General features: G+C 37.1%; 1 protein-coding gene across 2 annotated transcripts in view; it reads right to left on the bottom strand.

Annotated features, from left to right (window-relative positions):
- The window catches only part of LOC117293911 (restin homolog), a 55,989-nt gene extending 44,681 nt beyond the window's left edge, over positions 1 to 11,308 (bottom strand). The window contains exon 1 of one of the 2 annotated variants that reach the window (XM_033776392.1): positions 10,723 to 11,308. In XM_033776392.1, coding sequence (XP_033632283.1) covers positions 10,723 to 10,749 — 27 coding nt within the window. In that variant the 5' untranslated portion in view covers positions 10,750 to 11,308. Of the gene's footprint in view, positions 1 to 2,180; positions 2,595 to 10,722 lie in introns of those variants that run through there. The other variant, XM_033776394.1, reaches the window with a different exon arrangement.
- Positions 11,309 to 15,054: the final 3,746 nt, after the last annotated feature.

Below are 15,054 nucleotides of genomic sequence, written 5' to 3'. Positions count from 1 at the left end.
CAAAATAAAAAAAAATAAAAAAAATACCATTGATATATATGTCATTGGAACCTTTGACGGGAAATGGAGAGTACAAATTGGCAAACCACTCAATCCTTATAAATAAAATTGACTTGGTTTTTTGAGTTATTTTTCTTTTGTTGGAATAAATGAATGAAGGAAACAGGCTGTCATTTCAATCAGGGGCAGAAATCAGGGGCAGAAAGCAGGGGGTGAGCCACCACCTCCTTCCATTACTGTCCTATGAATACAGGGTTCACCAGTAACAGTGGATCGCTGGCCAAATGTCAGTTAAAGGGTCTATGTACTTTTTGTAGGACAAAAACACAATGTCCACAGATTTACATCAAACTTTCACAGTTTGAAGATAATGATAATAGAAAGCTTCCCTGAAAATATAATTTGCTGAGGTGCTGTAGTATTTGAGAAATAAGTAAAACAATGTCATGAAAATAATTTTCGTCTCGGTGATCATGAGACAAAAATTATTTAGGCATGTCAAAACGTATTTTCATGACATTGTTTTACTCATTTCTTACAAACTACAGCACCCCAGCAACTAATATATTTCAAGGTACGCTTTCTACTTTCATTATCTTCAAACGGTGTAAGTTTAATGTAAATCTGTGGACATTGTGTTTTGTTGTAACTACAAAAAGTACCCAAATCCTTTAAAACACACAAGGACTAGTCAAAATTATTTCCCTGTGGTCTGGTTGGCTATTGTTAAATGAATCCATAATTGCTATAAAATATGCACTGGTGAATAAACTAGTGGACCAGTGAAACGACAAGCACTGGTGAATAAACTAGTGGACCAGTGAAATGACAAGCACGGGTCCTGCTGGCTGTTCATTAATAAATTTAAAGGGCAAACACTGGAAGGGCTAGGTACGGGGTAGGCCTACATACATACCATGTACATCTGTAAATAAAAAATAACCTAATTTAATAGTGTCCTTACAGACCGTCATAAATTAAGCCTTAACTACAATCACCATGCCCATATAAAGAAGCCCCAGTGGAGTTCTAAATATAAACAGGCACTGACCTTACCAACTTGAACTAATTCAATTATCAGAGAATCCTGAGCTGGTCAATAAATAATCCATAATCACATCAGGGTTTGTTTCTCCATGGTTTCTCCTATCCCTGTTAAAGGGTTTAGGTACTTTTTGCACAATGTCTACACATTTACATTAAACTTACACAGTTTGAAGATAATAATGGTAGAAGTCTTCCTTTAAAATATTACTTGCTGAGGTGATGTATTCTTTTGAGAAATGAGTAAAAGAAGACACACAAAATCATTTTTGTCTCTCCATAACTGGTTATATACTTTTTGCATGCTAAAACTGAGACGAAAATTTTTGTGAAATTGTTAATTACTAATTTCTCAAAAACTACAGCACCTCAGCAAGTAATATTTTAAAGGAAGCTTTCATTTTCAAACCATGTAATTTTTATGGTAAATCTGTAGACACTGTGCAAAAAGTACCCAGACCCTTTTTAAGCACTATTTTTAAACTCTCAGTCTATACTTGACTGAAACCTGCTTGTACGAGATAAAAGTGTGGACAACATCCGCAGGGAGGGGAAAAGGAGGAGAAGGAAAGTAAAGATTGTCTGGAAGACAAAAACTTCTGATGGAAAATTTTGATAGTAAAACCGTGTTCCCAATTGGACTTTTTTTCCCCAAGGCAACGCGGAAAGTTACTGCGACTGGCTTTGGTGTTATTCTACCGTGCGTTCCCACCTGGAATTCCACAATGTTTGAATTTCGCTTTACAGCATGGTTAGGGAAGGTTTAGTAGAGCAGAGCTGTTCCCATTGGACTAATTTGCTGCCCTGTCAGTTTACCATGGCTGTGCGGAAGTCTTCAGCGATCTCTTTTGGCCTATTTTTTTTTTTTACATCATGGTCACACAGTAAGTTGACTGGTAGGTCAGTTTACCATGCATACCCATTGGATTTAACTGTGTCCTCTACAGAGACGTCGCAGCACTTTGAAACAACAAAAAAGTCCAATGGAAACACGACTTCAGAAACATGACACATTTTTGGAAGGTTACAAATACATAAAGAGTGAAGAAATGCATGGAATAGCAATAAGAAAATACTTCAGATGACTTAGGTAGAGCATGCGTGATAAACGAAAACAAATTGTATGAACTTCAGACCTGCATTCTGGTGGAAGTTCCCTGGACAAGGTCTCAGCTTGCATGATCACCAGATGAAGCAGATGGTAAGATGGTGATGGCCTTTGCTTATCAGGGGCTGGAACGGTGAACAGTGTGAAGATAAACTCCCAAGAAAAGTGCACTCTGTATGCCTAATATCAATTCCAATCAAGACAGTCAAGGATGATGCAGTTTCAACATTCTAGCCGCACTGAGAAATTATACTGACGATCACAGAGGGAAAATAACTCCCTCTCTCCCTCGACTGTAGCAAAGTAAATGACGGTAAAAGCAATAAGTAAAGTGCCCAGTTGCGCCAACACAGATGATGAGATATTCAGCTTTGATGAAATTAAAGTTCTGCCTTTCTGAATTTTAAATCATGAGCAGACCTTGCAGAGGTAGTTTACTTGCAAGCCAGTTCTGGAAATAGATTGACCTGGGGCATATCTTGCAAGCATTGAAATATTAACTGACCGGAGCAGTCTTCCCGATGCCAATAGCAGACTATCATTTACAGATGATGACCGGTGTGTGTGTTCACAAACTCTTGAAACTTCTCCTTCATTTGTAGAAACGGATTAATTGTTTCAGCTATTCTTGTCTAACCTTTTTAAGTACTCTGACTCTCTTCATGTGATCATCCATGAATTAAAAACGAGTATCTCGGTCTGAATCCTTCAAATCAGCAGATGATAAAAGAGTTCAGTCCAATGAGCCACATACATCAAGGGGTGTTCACCTCATAACAGGATATCTGTAAGCTCCAATCTCCTATGAACGAACGCTGTATATAGTAGTATTAACTAACGTACACCCAAAGACATTACCACTTCTCTTAACAGCAGTAACACCTGATTGAGAAAGACACATTTGGGAGGGAAAAGTGTTCAAATGGTTTTCAGGTGAAATTTAGTTTAGTAGGTTATCAGAAAAATGCAGACTCGCTGTGGATGCTCTTGTAACTAGGGGAGAAAGGGATTCTACGAAATATGGTGTACTCCTGATGACGCCAAAAACTGACTTCCTGAGTTTTGATGATTTTACTTCCCCAATTCATCGTTCTTCCCAAAGTGTGAAGTTCCCACACAACTGTTTTTCAACCAGTTCTGCCTTCAATGTTCATTGTTGTTCGGTACAATAACTCATTGTACATTTTATTCAGCAGAGCTGTCAAGTTTGGTGCAAATACGCTTTTGCAAACTGGAGATGTTGACAAGTAGAACTGTGGAATCCACGGTGTAAATTGCTTGACCAGGACTGGGCGAGCACTTATCTTATACTGAGTTGTAGATTAACACAATGTGAGGCTGCCACTTTGATGAACTTGTGCCTGCCAGCTACTCCCAGATTAACTCTCCACACCGGGTCAATGCATCTATTGCCATGATAATTCAACAGTCAATACCACGATTCCCTCTAGCCCCTATTGCGGTATCCATTCTCCAAATGATACAGCGGCTGGATTAGGATCACACATGCGTTGTTGATAACACCAAACCAATCTAGAAGCCGACCAATAATATTTTGAGCAGTGAACGATTTTCCTTGTATAGCAGAGCAAAATGCTACACAAAATGTATCAGTTGCTACTCAAGAATCACAGATTGCTACTTCATAGTAAGCAGTCAGTGTGCACAACACAAGTTTATTCTGGATATTTGGCTATGCAAATTTGCTGGATGAAATGAAATCGTTCCCTGTTATGTACATGTGTGATAAACCTCCTCCTCAGTAGTATTATGACCACAGATGGTTAGATCTAAAGCTCCATCACTATGCGAAAGAGGATGGCAGAGTGGAAAAGGTCATAGCAAGGATGCTGTTACTAAGGACTCTATCAAAAACACAACGAAGTGAGGAGACTCAAAGTCGGAGCGGTGGTCGGTGGCACGCTGGGTCAACTAGCATGTGTCTTTTCTTTCTCGCCAATCGGCTGCCAGATCAATCCCAGTTGGTGGCGTCAAACGCGATTATAGGAAGACCAGAATGCTGGGAGATTCAAGCATAACACAGTTAATCCAGTGACGAAGTTGACAATGTTGACTAATGGATTGTGGCAGCCGGTTTGTGGTGTGCACTGTATGCTTGCACTTCACACACCATGGGCTACTGTGCAGCCTAAAATTATATTACTGAATACCACCACAAAGCTCCCTTTAAATCACACTGTGTGAATAATCCCTTAGGCATGCAGTTTACTGTACTGTGGAACCATGGTTCACAACCTGGTTCTACTTTCTTTCAAAGGATGGTTGAAAAATGAATACAGTTCAAGGTTGCTGCACAATTGTGTTAAGGCACTCTGACAAAAAAAATGAAGAAATGAATCAAATTTCAATTTAGTAGCCATGGTTACTTATTGAAACACAAGAAAACTGATGTCAAATTATGGTCATTGAGCGTATCGGTGAGAAATCCTTGATGAACAAAACCTAAACAAAAGATTTTAGTTCAAAGCCATCTTGAGGGTGTTGACGGAAAATGAAACTACAAGAGAATAAATCTCTCATTACTTATTGAACATTTTAGTGCTGGAATGTACGAATGGACCCTTTGAGTCAGAGGGATAAAGGCTCTCCGTCATTAGTGGGTTTCAGATTCAAAGAATCAACTTCAATAATAAACTTTGTTATAACTAAAATGCACATTTTGGGATAAAAATTCTCCCGGATCAAAATGTGTACTGGACCTGAGAAAAACTTCCTGACACGTAGTATTTTATTTGAACAAGCACTAAGGCATTTAAGAGAAGATTTATCATATAGTGTGTTATTGGTATTAATAACAACACAATTGAATTAATAGTACTCAAAGTGACAACTTTAACATAATTAATTTCTGTTCAAGATGTTACTCAATTGAAAAAGAGGGGGGAAAAACGCACTTCTCCCATCCTGAGTTTGCTAACTAAAATCACGTGCCACTAGCCTGTGGTCCAGTGTAAAAATTCAACACTGCATTCATAAAAACAAAAATATTTGTAAAATCCAACATTCTTTAGCAGAAGTTGAAGAAAAAACAAACCGAAACACTTGTATCTTTTTAAAATTAAAATCAAATTGAATGAATGTGTAATGTATGTTCCTACAATTCCCCTGAGATTGCAACAGGAAATGATGCTAATAAAATCTTATTTAAAGACACTGAACACTATTGGTGATTGTCAAAGACCAGTCTTCTCACTTGGTGTATCCCAACATATGCATAAAATAACAAACCTCTGAAAAATTGAGCTCAATCGGTCGTCGAAGTTGCGAGATAAAAATGAAAGGAAAAACACCCTTGTTACACGAAGTTGTGTGCGTTTAGATGGTTGATTTTGAGACCTCAAATACTAAACTTGAGGTCTCGAAATCAAAATCATGGAAAATTACATCTTTCTCAAAAACTACGTCACTTCAGAGGGAGCAGTTTCTCACAATGTTTTATACTATCAACCTCTCCCCGTTACTCATTACCAAGTGAGGTTTTATGCTCATAATTATTTTGAGTAATTACCAATAGTGTCCACTGCCTTTAAACGATTCTGCAAAGAGGGAAAAAAATGTTGTAAATTTTGTTAGAATTTTGTTGGAATTGAAAACAAAAATTAACAACACCATGGCCCACCCACACAATTTCCCTGTTAAATTCCTGAAATTGCAGCTCAGTACACTGCCTCAAAGCACATCAGAAGTTCTCATTTACAAATAAAGAGGTTTGAAATGCCAATGTACATAAAACAAGAGCGGTCATGAATGTAGCATCCTGTAGAGTACAGGCCAATGTCCAAGGAAAGAAAAACACAACCAGTAAAAAGTACGTTGGGAACGTAATTGACACAGCTGACCTTTAATTTGGGGTCTATTTTGCTAATGCTATGTTAAAAGGTGGCATTTCAAATGAAATTAAATTATAGAGTATATTTTTATGGTAATGTACATTATTTTACAAGCACCTTGGTAGAAAAAAGTTATATCGTTAATGGAAGGTGGTTCAATACACTGTATAGCCCAGTATAATATCTAAAAAGTACTGCCACTAAAAAGTAATTAACTGTATAGTCCATGCTTACCTTATATTCTGTTATTTTTGTATTTTTTCCATCTTTTAATGCTGAATTTCTGAAATATCTTGTCTACATGTATGTTCATACTTTGGTTATAATTTTCCCAAATCCCTTTATTTATTTATTTTAAAAATAAAAGCGTTTTACTTCATATAATAGATGGAAATTTGCATCGGGGATAAAGAATATTAATTGTGGTTTTAACACTGATGTTTGTTAGCACTGTATACTCAGTACTTTCCCCTTACACTGATGTGTGTTAGCACTGTATACTCAGTACTTTCCCCTTACACCTGTGTGTTAGTAATGTATACTCAGTACTTTCTTGAGCTCTGTGAAAACAGATCCCAGGCATGTTACTTGGGTGGGATTCAAACCTACGACCTTTGCCATTCTAGAGCAGTGTCTTACCAACTAGACAACCGACCGAGATTTCACTGTAGCCAGAGGCAGTTGTACTTCATGTTGAGGAATAAAATCAACCTAAGGAAAGCCAGGTTATGACAAGTGGGTCCCGGTGACTGCAAGCTTTTTTCAATTTAACGTCAACATGAATCATACATACGTACAACCTTGTTTGCCTCACAGGTTTTTTAATTCTTAACTATTCACATGTACGTACATGTACGTAGTCAAAGTGGAAATAGATCATCGCTTGCTAATTCCCTTCAGATTCTACATTTTTTTCTCAAAGCCAGATGTCTGGCAGGAGTAATTCTCAGGAATTTTTGGACCTGAAGTACTATCTTTCATACAAGATAGCTTTTACGAAATTACGGGATCATTTTTAAACTCAGGTTAATTACAAAGGATGCATTCTCTCTTTACAGGGTTTTGATCGTTTTGGGCCACAACATGAATCCCTAACTGTTAATGAAGATGGTTTGTAATTTTATTTACCTGTAGAAGTTTAAGCTTAATTGGTCATCAAGTTTTTGCGGAAACAAAATGTGAAAATCACAGAGCAATGTTTCAGGAGAGTCACGTAAATCACTAAAATAATTTGTTTCCCCAAGACAAAAATTATTTTTGTGAATTTGTTATACTCATTTCTCAAAAACTACAGCACCTCTTCAAATAATATTTAAAAGGAAGCTTTCTACCATAATCATCTTCAAACCATGTAAATTTAATGTAAACCTGTGGAGATTGTGTTTTGTGTTGTGCAAAAAAGGAACCCAAACCCTTTAAATCCAGACTGTTTCTGAGGGCAAAGAGCAGTTTGATAACAGATCCCCTTTAACTTTCTAACACGCTGAATTTGGTTTGGACAGATGTTTAGCCAAGAGCACTAGTATGGCACAAAGAGCAAAGTCAGTTTTTGTTGAGTTGAGGCAAAATGAGAAGAATGAGGACAATGCTCTGGAGCAGTCTGAGACGGAAAGAGACGGGGAAAAGAGACGGGGGAAAGATGGAGAGATGAGGTGAGAGAACGCTGTTAGCCCCAAGGGAGAAAGCGTCAATATTCCTTCAACAAAATTCATTAAAGGAACCATACAATATTGATACAAAACAAAACTTGTCACAAAATTGTAAGGTTTAATCTGAGTAGTGACATGAAAGCTGTTATTACATCGTCCAGGAAATAAATTTGTGTACTGTGAATTAATTGATGAGATAACTAAAGAACTGCTTCTGTCCAGTAATCATTTCTGGCGAGTGGAGTACATGTAATTTCATGTACAGTCCATTCCCCTTGAGCAAATGAGTATATTTCTACATACAAACAGGATAAAATAAGTAATTAATATGATTTGTATACAGTTTGTTGTCAGAGTATGATTTCATTATTGTGTGTGTGTTAAACTTAAATATTTCATCTTACATACATGTAATTGTGCATTATCCACTCAACTCAGGCCTGGAACTTCAAAGAGAACACAAAGGCCTTGGCCTTAGTGCCCCTTCAAAAGTTATGATCAACAAACAAGTAAACCTTCAAAAAAAAAAAAAAAAAAAAGACAAACAAACAACTTACAGAACTGTTGATGTAACAATTCCAAGACTAAGAGAAACAGTCTTGGATTTGAAATGATAAATCAGTCCCTAAGCAGATGTTTATTTATAGATCATGTAGAGGGCCATGGGTCTGGACTCTGTGAGTCACTGTACAATGTTAGTAATGATCTCTCCAGGGGGAGTAGTGTGGTATTTTACTGAACTGTAATGAACCCATGAGAACCTTGTACAGTTGTATGAGAAACTGGCAGTTGGAGTGGAATTAGCACGACCTCTGTAAATCGGAGGTCGATATCTCTGCAGCCGATTTCACAAAATGCTTGGATTAATCCTATCTCGAGTAAGAATGGGTTTAATGCGTCCTAGCGTCTATGGATACGGAAATTAACTCGTCCTAAGTCTTAAGATTAATCCTAAGTTAGGACAAATCTGGTGCAATCGACAGCTGGTTTTCATTTGCGCAGGAAATTTGCAAAAAAACAAGTTAAAAACAAAAAACCTGTTGGAAATCATTCGAAATATTATGCAAAAATCATTAAAACAAAACCCAACCAAAACAGTTGTAGATTTGCTGTCAATCAAGAAAGTATTATAATAGGACTAAATAATACAAACTGAATTCAAAAGTACACCCTTTTTAGAAATGGTGCAACAAAATTATACAGAAAAATAATGGAGTGGCCTGGAAAAAAAAGATCTCATTCTTAGCAGTACTTTTTTCTACAATATTAGATTTTTTTGCACATAATGAAACATTACATGTACGTAGTGTCATACATCTTTTCATCTGTCTTTTTGTCTGTCTGTCTGGTTGTCTTGTTTTCTTGTCTGTCTGTCTGTCTGTCAGTTGTTTACAAGCTCATGCTTACCAAAACGCCCCTTACTCTATTTGTTTATTTATGTTTACTGTTACTTAATGATATGTTTGCTTTGCTCCGTAATACATGTAACAGTCGTTGTTCTTTTATGAGAGTATGGCAATAAATGTATTCTTGAATTGAAAAATTGAATACTTCAGACCTGTTAGGGCTATTTTATCCAATCTATAAATGTGTCATCTTATTAATATATACTCATGGTTACAGTAACACTCAGTCTCTTTATGTTTGTAAACCTTATAAAAGTGAATTAAGATCTTTAAACTGAACTTTTTAAATTGAATCAGAGGTAATGTATTTGTACGGATTCCACTAACCTTATCCAATTCATCTTGTGGTATGGAAGTTTTTAATTATACCATCAATTTGAATTAGAGGATAAGTAATTGGAAAAGTGAGCCAGGGGTAATTGGTTTTACCCAGGGATCTGTTTCTCTGAAATAAAGTAAGAAATTACGAGTAATAAATGACAATTTCCGTCACCCTAATTTGTTGGTCATGAGGTGAAGTGGCTTCTTGCATGATCCAAGTCATGTAAGATTAATAACTTTCCAACGAAAATTGAAAAGGATCAATGATTGAAATTGCAGTATTCCTAAGTCGGTAATTACTACTAGTAATTTCTCAAAATAATTGTTTGCACAAAAACTTATTTTGTAATGAGCAATGGAAAGCTGATAAAAACAATGTGAGAAATGGCTCCCTCTGAAGTAACATATTTTTTGAGAAAGAGGGAATTTCTCACTCAAATATTTAAATACGTTTGGGCTGAAGCTATTTATTATGCATCTGAAAGCAACAAATATGTGCAAAAAGGGTGTATTTTCTGTGTTCATTATTCTCTTGCAACTTTAGATGAGCAATTGAGTCAAAACTTTCACAGATTTGTAAGTGAGAGAATAATTTAAGTTATTTGGAATGTATATAAAGGAGTGATTGTCAGAGTCTCACAATTCTTGACTAAACCGACCCTGATAAGATGTCAATGAACAGGATGAAGGAGTAAGGTCATCTTATACTGAAGGGTCAAGGGTTGCAAGGATGACTGGTTTGGCCATCATCTAAGAAATATACTGACAAGTGACAGCAGCTTACTGGTGAACTGCAATTGAAGACTAAAGAGGTACAGGAACATCATGGAAGAAGAAATTGGTTCATGCAGCAATTATCTGTCTAATCTGTTGTCATCCACCACCAATGTAGTTTTATTTCAAGCATTTCTATTTATTGAAATGTTTGTATGCAAGTTCGCCACAAACAAGTATAAAAACCACTCTAGGTATTAAAGGGGCTACAAGAGGAAACTGATTAAACATGAAAATAACTCAGGAGAGCTGGATAATAATATTCAGCAAACAGTTGTAATGGCAGTCTGAAGGTGTCAATAAATTACTCAGTTCATGGGGGTAGAAATAGAACCTCCATGTCAGTTGAAATAAATTAAAAACTCTTTATTTCATTTTCAATTAACAAGCATATTTGGTTCCTGAAAAAAAGTAGGGGTCGAGTACAGCAAGGGCTGAAATACATCATGTGCACATGGTGTTAAACACATTTTAAAAAGATTTTTCAAGGGCAAACAAAAATCAGAAAACAGACTAATATAGAAGAAAAATAATGTCTGTTATTAAAAAAATGAGTATATTTACAATACCTGAACTGGATGGTGTACAGCCAACATCTTGTCTTCTTTAAATCCAAGTATACATGTAAATACAAGTTCCAGAAATGCTCTTCCTTGATTTTAAAACTCAACTTCACTGTGTCTATTGCAAGTCCACTGGTGGCATATTACCAGCATTAAATGACCTCACAGTTCTCTGTACAATCCAATGCACTTCCTGCCCATTGTCATCCAGATGTACAGAGGTGTGACTTTTCAACAACAGTTCCCCAAAACTTCATTCAAGAGATGAACAAAAAAGAACATGTTTTATTTCACCGCAGGTAATGGATGTTGAAAATCTCCACAATAAAAAAATTCCAAGCGCTTTGACAAAATGTTATGACGCTCTACTTCAAGTTGCAATCATAAAGGATAAACCAGAGGTGCATTTCCTTTTGTCCTTCCTGTACGACAGCCATGCGGATCATACACCTGTATCAAATCACTGAATCACTGAATAGGAACCCTATAGAAGTCGGATACACCACTAAATTCATGTCACGGTCATTACTAGTGTAGAATGCAGCTCCTGCACACTGCTGGCTTTTCTACAGCGGCGTTATCCTTTTAACTCTGCACGCTTCCCAATGAGAAAATACAATTATGGAATCCAGATATTAGAATTTGGTGAGCCATGGAGCGCTGTCCTCTGTATCCACAAGTGTGTGTGAAAACTGACACATTCGCGTAGGGTTTGAACATGTTTACTCAGCACCCATGGATTCCCCCACACACGACACCAAATAAAGAGCTGGCTTTCACCACAGACACCCAGTCAAGGACTGAACTGAACCAGTAGAGTTGGTATGGCAACAACAATGGCACTTCAGAGAGTCTGTCTCCAAACTTTTAAAAATGTGATAATACAAAAGTACAAGCTTTAGTTGACACATTAATGACGCAAGGAGGAACATTCACCATCAACTTCACCATCTTATCCCACTATGTCCGTCCACTGATCCTCTAAAGATCCTTTGTTGTATGGCTAAGGCATAAAGCAACATTGACAGTACAGTGTGCACCCAACTCCCAGTCACACACACACACTCATACCTCGGAGTCTGATTGGACATGAATTTGGGGAAGGTTTATTTAGCGGAGGGAAAACCCATAGGGTTTCTAACACTAATTTAATTGGGCACAACCAATCACTTCAATAGGGTGGTACAGTATTGTGGTTTCTTATATAAATTTACATTTTGCGTTCAGTCGTTTCAATCATGGAGCTATTTTATAGCTCCATGTTTCAATGCAAGTAACACATGTGGTCTGGCAAATGTCAGATATTTCACAGCTGCTGTAAGATGTTTGTCATTGAAGATCTGAGTAGCATATTACAATGATCATGCAAGTCCAGGGGCCGATTTCACAAAGATCTCAAATTGATCTGAACTTCAAATCAATCGCAGTTGCTTAGTAAAGTGTGATGTCACAATACAAATCACTGTGGTGATACTGAAAATTTGTCTTGCGATGAATTTTATTGCTTTGTGAAATCGGCCCCAGAGCCCGATTTCATAAAGCAGAAAATACTGCTGAACAAATTTCTTTCCAAAGCAAAAAATGAGTGGGGCACCAATCGCAACAATGTCAACTTTATGGAATGTTAGCTGGTAACCTGTTTTGCTGAGCTTTGCTCGGTGCTCTTATTTCAAATACTGTATTTCTAAAATTATTTATATGCAAAATTTATTGTTTTTGATTGCCCTGTTTTATCTTTCCTTATAGTCCTTACATCTTAAACTGAGATAGTTTTTTTCTCTGTGTTTTTGTTATTTTTTTTTGTTATTTTTTTTTTTTGGGGGGGGGGGGGGGTACGTGTAATTTATTCCTTCAAGTGTGATCTTAACCGTCAGTTCATTCTGTAAAATCTGCATTTCATCAATTGTCTTATTAGTATCAATGAGACTCAACAGGATATTTTTGACCGATTGACAAATGCCTAAATAAAAATTGAAGTTCCCACATGAGCCATGGGTCCTTGTGATGCAAATACAGCATGGAAGTTTACGAACAGACACTCCATTACCGAGTGTAATCACAGCCTTGGGTGAACGCATACTGACCATGATAAATACCCTCACAATATTTTGTAGAACGATAAAATGTATACCTGGCGCGTCTAACAATTTAACAACACAATCTGCCTGGTTGGTCGATATGCTGCCAACAGAGGGGGTACTTCAAGAAAAACTTCAGGTGAAGATCAACTACATTTAATATTGTAGTACAGGGGTGGGGTCCCTTGGTTTATTTTTGCATGGTTGATTTTACTAATTATAAATGATTTTACAAATTATAAAACATTGGACAATAATGTTGGGAATGTCCAATGGGAGACTTTCTGGGACGATAGAGGGCAGCAGACTTACCGGGTAAATCCATTGTTCTCAGAATTATGCGCATGTTCAGAACTACGTAAACAATGGAAATTTACCCGGTATGTCTGCTGCCACCTAGCGTTGGAAAGTCTCCTATTAAGTGCCTAAAGCGAAATAGTCTCTCGGCTCTGACCTGCAACAAAGTCTAATATGTCATTGAGTTTTTCGCTGGTGACTTATGTGTGCATATCATATCAAACATTGGTTGTTAGCTTTTTACTTAAAACTAATCTGTGTGAAAGCTCGCTAAATCTTGTCATGCACGATGACAACAAAAAACTTGATGCTCACAAAACTCAAAGCAAAGATTTTTCAGCAGGTGGAAAGGGCTTGTACTGTACTATATTATGGGCAAGAATTAGACTCACTTCTTTTAGTACTATTATTGCGTAGGCTTTATATAGTTCATTTAAAAGCTGTACATGTATGGAAACCACATGGAAATTCCTAATCACGCTCCTAAACTAAAAGTATAATTCATTGTTACTGGTTTTCAATAGAAGGAACAACTGTTAAATCTGTGTGTGTTAAGACCTGGTTTTAGACCATGTCAGGCCTTGTCACATGGTTATGTACGCCATAGCTCTATTAATAAAACTCTGATAATGACTGATACACACATTGCCCTCTACTATGTCACCATGCACACACCATATGGATGTCTGTGTAATGACGTCAAACTTCAAACCACTGTACATAATGTGGTTAATGTGCATGAACTGTATTATATCTCATGAGTCAGATTTTCTCAAGGGCCACGAATGCTTCTTGCCAGGCCGGAAAACGAATTTCTGTACGAATTGCCAGTCGAAGTATTTTTCTAAATTGAATCAAAATAGGGAATCCTTTAACAAAAAATTGCTGCCAGCCCCTGTCACATGGTTATGTCCACCCTCTCTCTAGCCCTATAAATAAACTCTATGGTTATGACTGATATACACATGTATGGCGCCCTCTGTAGATGTCTGTGTATTGACGTCAAACCCTTCTACTGTACATGATGCTCTCTGAATGAGTCAATAGTTAACAAGCAGTGACAGGGAAAGATGCATTTGAATAAATCAGCACACTTGCATATTATTATTTGAAACATGATGTCATTGGACATCACAAACAAGTGGGTCTGTACATTCAAAGGAATTTTTGTGGCAGTAAAAAATGTCAAATGGTTGACTTTTGTGACGCTGCCGATGGCGGCAGACTTACTACGTAAAACCATTGCACTTGGTAGTGCTCAGACTGCGTAACCAAATGAAAATCTACCGGTAAGTCTGCTGCCACCAACATTCCAAAGTATCCGGTTGGATTGAACTTCAGTCTATTATTGACAGAGAATGAGATTCCTAAAGGATCCACAACACAGCAGGCCATTTCACTAGGCAAAGGTTCTTACATCTTTAAAAAAAAAAACAGAAGCCAGACTTCTCCTCTATTCTAGCAACTGTATGTGTATTTCTCATCTCATATCAGTATTCTTGACCTCACCCCAATAGAAAATCTGGATGCATTCTTTGCGGCTGATATCAATTGGTTTATCTCATACGGTAAAATTCCTTGCAAAGTTTCAGGAGATAAGCATGCAGATGAAGTATTCAGCTGGAAGGTGATCTAAAATAAGTTTAATGTAAGTGAACAAAAATACTGCTTCAGGGTAGTCTATGTACAGTATGTGACATTGTAAAATTATCAGGCCGGACACATATACTTCACTGAGGCAAGGAATGTGATTACCTCCATGCCCCTTGAATTACTCTTCCTCATAGGAGAAAACGCCTTAATGCCCTTGCCCTTGAGGTAGACAGGCCTGGAATACTATTTCTTTTTGTCTTCCTACAAACTAAACGAGCTTGAAATTTGACATTAACAATTATCCAACGGTCAATGCCAAGTTAGATAAACAATCAAGATAATTCATTATGAACTTCAAGTTGAACACATA

Source organism: Asterias rubens, chromosome 8 (assembly GCF_902459465.1).
Source record: "Asterias rubens chromosome 8, eAstRub1.3, whole genome shotgun sequence".
Lineage (NCBI taxonomy): Eukaryota > Metazoa > Echinodermata > Asteroidea > Forcipulatida > Asteriidae > Asterias > Asterias rubens.
The sequence above is the reverse complement of the archived record's forward strand: the minus strand, read 5'-3'. Positions and strand labels throughout refer to the sequence as shown.